The 2,122-nt window shown below is 28.2% G+C and overlaps 1 protein-coding gene across 1 annotated transcript; it reads left to right on the plus strand.

The window, feature by feature from the left end:
• The first annotated feature begins 454 nt into the window (after nt 1-454).
• Nucleotides 455-1,305, plus strand: LOC127135299 (uncharacterized). Its single transcript, XM_051062044.1, has one exon. It carries the CDS (start codon nt 505-507, stop codon nt 1,249-1,251), a length of 747 nt encoding a protein of 248 aa, XP_050918001.1. The 5' UTR covers nt 455-504; the 3' UTR covers nt 1,252-1,305.
• The last annotated feature ends 817 nt before the right edge of the window (nt 1,306-2,122 follow it).

The raw sequence follows: 2,122 nt of genomic DNA on the forward strand, positions 1-2,122 counted from the left end.
CAGTATAATATCAAAATTTATATTCTCATTTTTCACATTATTTTCCAAACACTAAAAAAATAACTTATTTTGCATGACTAATTAAATCATATATTCATTTAACTATCTAATATGATTGTCCGAGAATCTACCATATTTTTAACTATACACTTTTGATAGGTACATGACGAAGCTATGGAAATATTACAAATTGTGCAATTAATCAAGATTGATTAATATTTTTCTTTCTAAGTGTGTGTTTTAATATAGTAAGGTAAGATAATAAAATTACCCTATATTTATATCAACTTAGTAAAAAAAATACCATTATATTCCAACTCGTTCGAACCTTCAATTAATCATTCATGAAGTGTGTAAGAATATTTGGTGAAGAATCATGTTTGCATGAGCTAACCAAAAACTACCTACTTATTCAATTACCAAAAACCATAATAACATCTGCATGATAAAACCAACCTATTCAAAAGAAGCGAAATCAAACATCTTGCGAAAAACAAACAAAACATGAAAATCAACATCGTCTTACTAACACTATTCCTCTTGATAACATTGATTTCACCAATATTTCCAATAAAAGATAATGCAAGAGACCTTTTTAGAGCTACCGAGGAGATGCAAAAAGCAAATTACTTCACATTTGTAATGCTAATCAAAATGTCTCCACCTGACACAAAACTTGAAGGAAATGTGACATTCTTGATGCCTAATGATCGAATGCTTGCAAACATGACACTTCAAGAAGGTTATGTTTCTAACTTCTTGTTAAGACATTCAATACCATCACCTTTATTGTTTGACACATTGAAACAGTTCCCTACTGGAACAACTGTTCCAAGCTTATTGCCAAATTGCATATTAAGAATATCTAATAATGGTAGGAGGAATTTTGTTATCAACAATGTGAAAATTATTAGCCCAAATTTATGTGTGGCTGGATCTTCAATTCGATGTCATGGTATAGATGGGGTGTTGGAAGAAGCATGTTCATTGGGAAATAATTATAGTGCTCCTATACTTCCATCTCCATGTCCTAACAACAACACAGACATTTCTTGCAATGTATCACCTTCTTTTTCCCCACCATCTCCTTCTATTGGAGACAAACTTAATCCTCCTATATGGATTGCTCCAAGTTCAACAATCACAAATACCGAGCCACATAAATCAGGGTCCCCTCAATGGTTTTTTTATGATGCGTCTTTTATATGTGTAGCATGCTTGATATTGTCTTTTATACAAATGCATTTGTAATCTTCTTGATGTTTAATGGTTTTTCTCTTTTAAAATTAATATTCACTAGTGCAAGAATACTTTTCTTATCGATTATAATTGAATTATTAAATTATGTGTATGATTTAACATTGAATGACTTAACAAATGTCTTCCTAAGTTGAGTATAACCATAACTATATTAACAAGGATTATTACTATTTTTCATCTTTTAAGTTTAATCCTTGCATATATTTCATGGATCTTTGATTGATCTCACCATGGTACTTATAAATTCCAAAGAAGCACAATTGAGATTACTTGAAAGTCATGTATATAAATATTAAGTTAAAAGCAATGAGCATCAATGGAATTACTTGAACATTCTATAATATTAAATTATTAAATAAATGATGAATAGAGACCAAAATTGTATATATTTGAAAGAGTTTATTGATTTGCACGGAAGAAAACTAGGGAAGAACACATACGTGATAAATACTACTTTAATCACAAATATTACCTTGAAGTAAGATCATAATACATATATAAAATAATGGTCAATAAAAGCACAAAATATGAAATATTAAAATATAAAAAAAAGTTATAAATAATTTCTTTTTTCATTTGCTAATGGTAACATCAATGTGAAATATTTTGATAAAATTGCAAAATTGCCCCCACATTAGGTTTCACATTGATTGAATAACCAACGGATGTAAAACTCGTTAATAAATCTAATTTTTTCACTTGTAAATTTTATATTCCGTAGCCTTTCAACTTTAAATCTAAATTCATCATAAAATTATAAAATTTAATTGTTTTTTTGTTGTTGTTTTGATAAATCATGTCCAATATTATGCTCTTATGCTAAACTACGAAAACTAGTAGATAATAAAATGAAAAGCTTAAA

This window comes from Lathyrus oleraceus, chromosome 4 (assembly GCF_024323335.1).
Source record: "Lathyrus oleraceus cultivar Zhongwan6 chromosome 4, CAAS_Psat_ZW6_1.0, whole genome shotgun sequence".
In the NCBI taxonomy this organism is placed as follows: domain Eukaryota; kingdom Viridiplantae; phylum Streptophyta; class Magnoliopsida; order Fabales; family Fabaceae; genus Lathyrus; species Lathyrus oleraceus.

Coding starts and splice junctions, on each gene's coding strand:
- LOC127135299 (XM_051062044.1), top strand. CDS start 505: ATGAAAATCAACATCGTCTTACTAACACTATTCCTCTTGATAACATTG.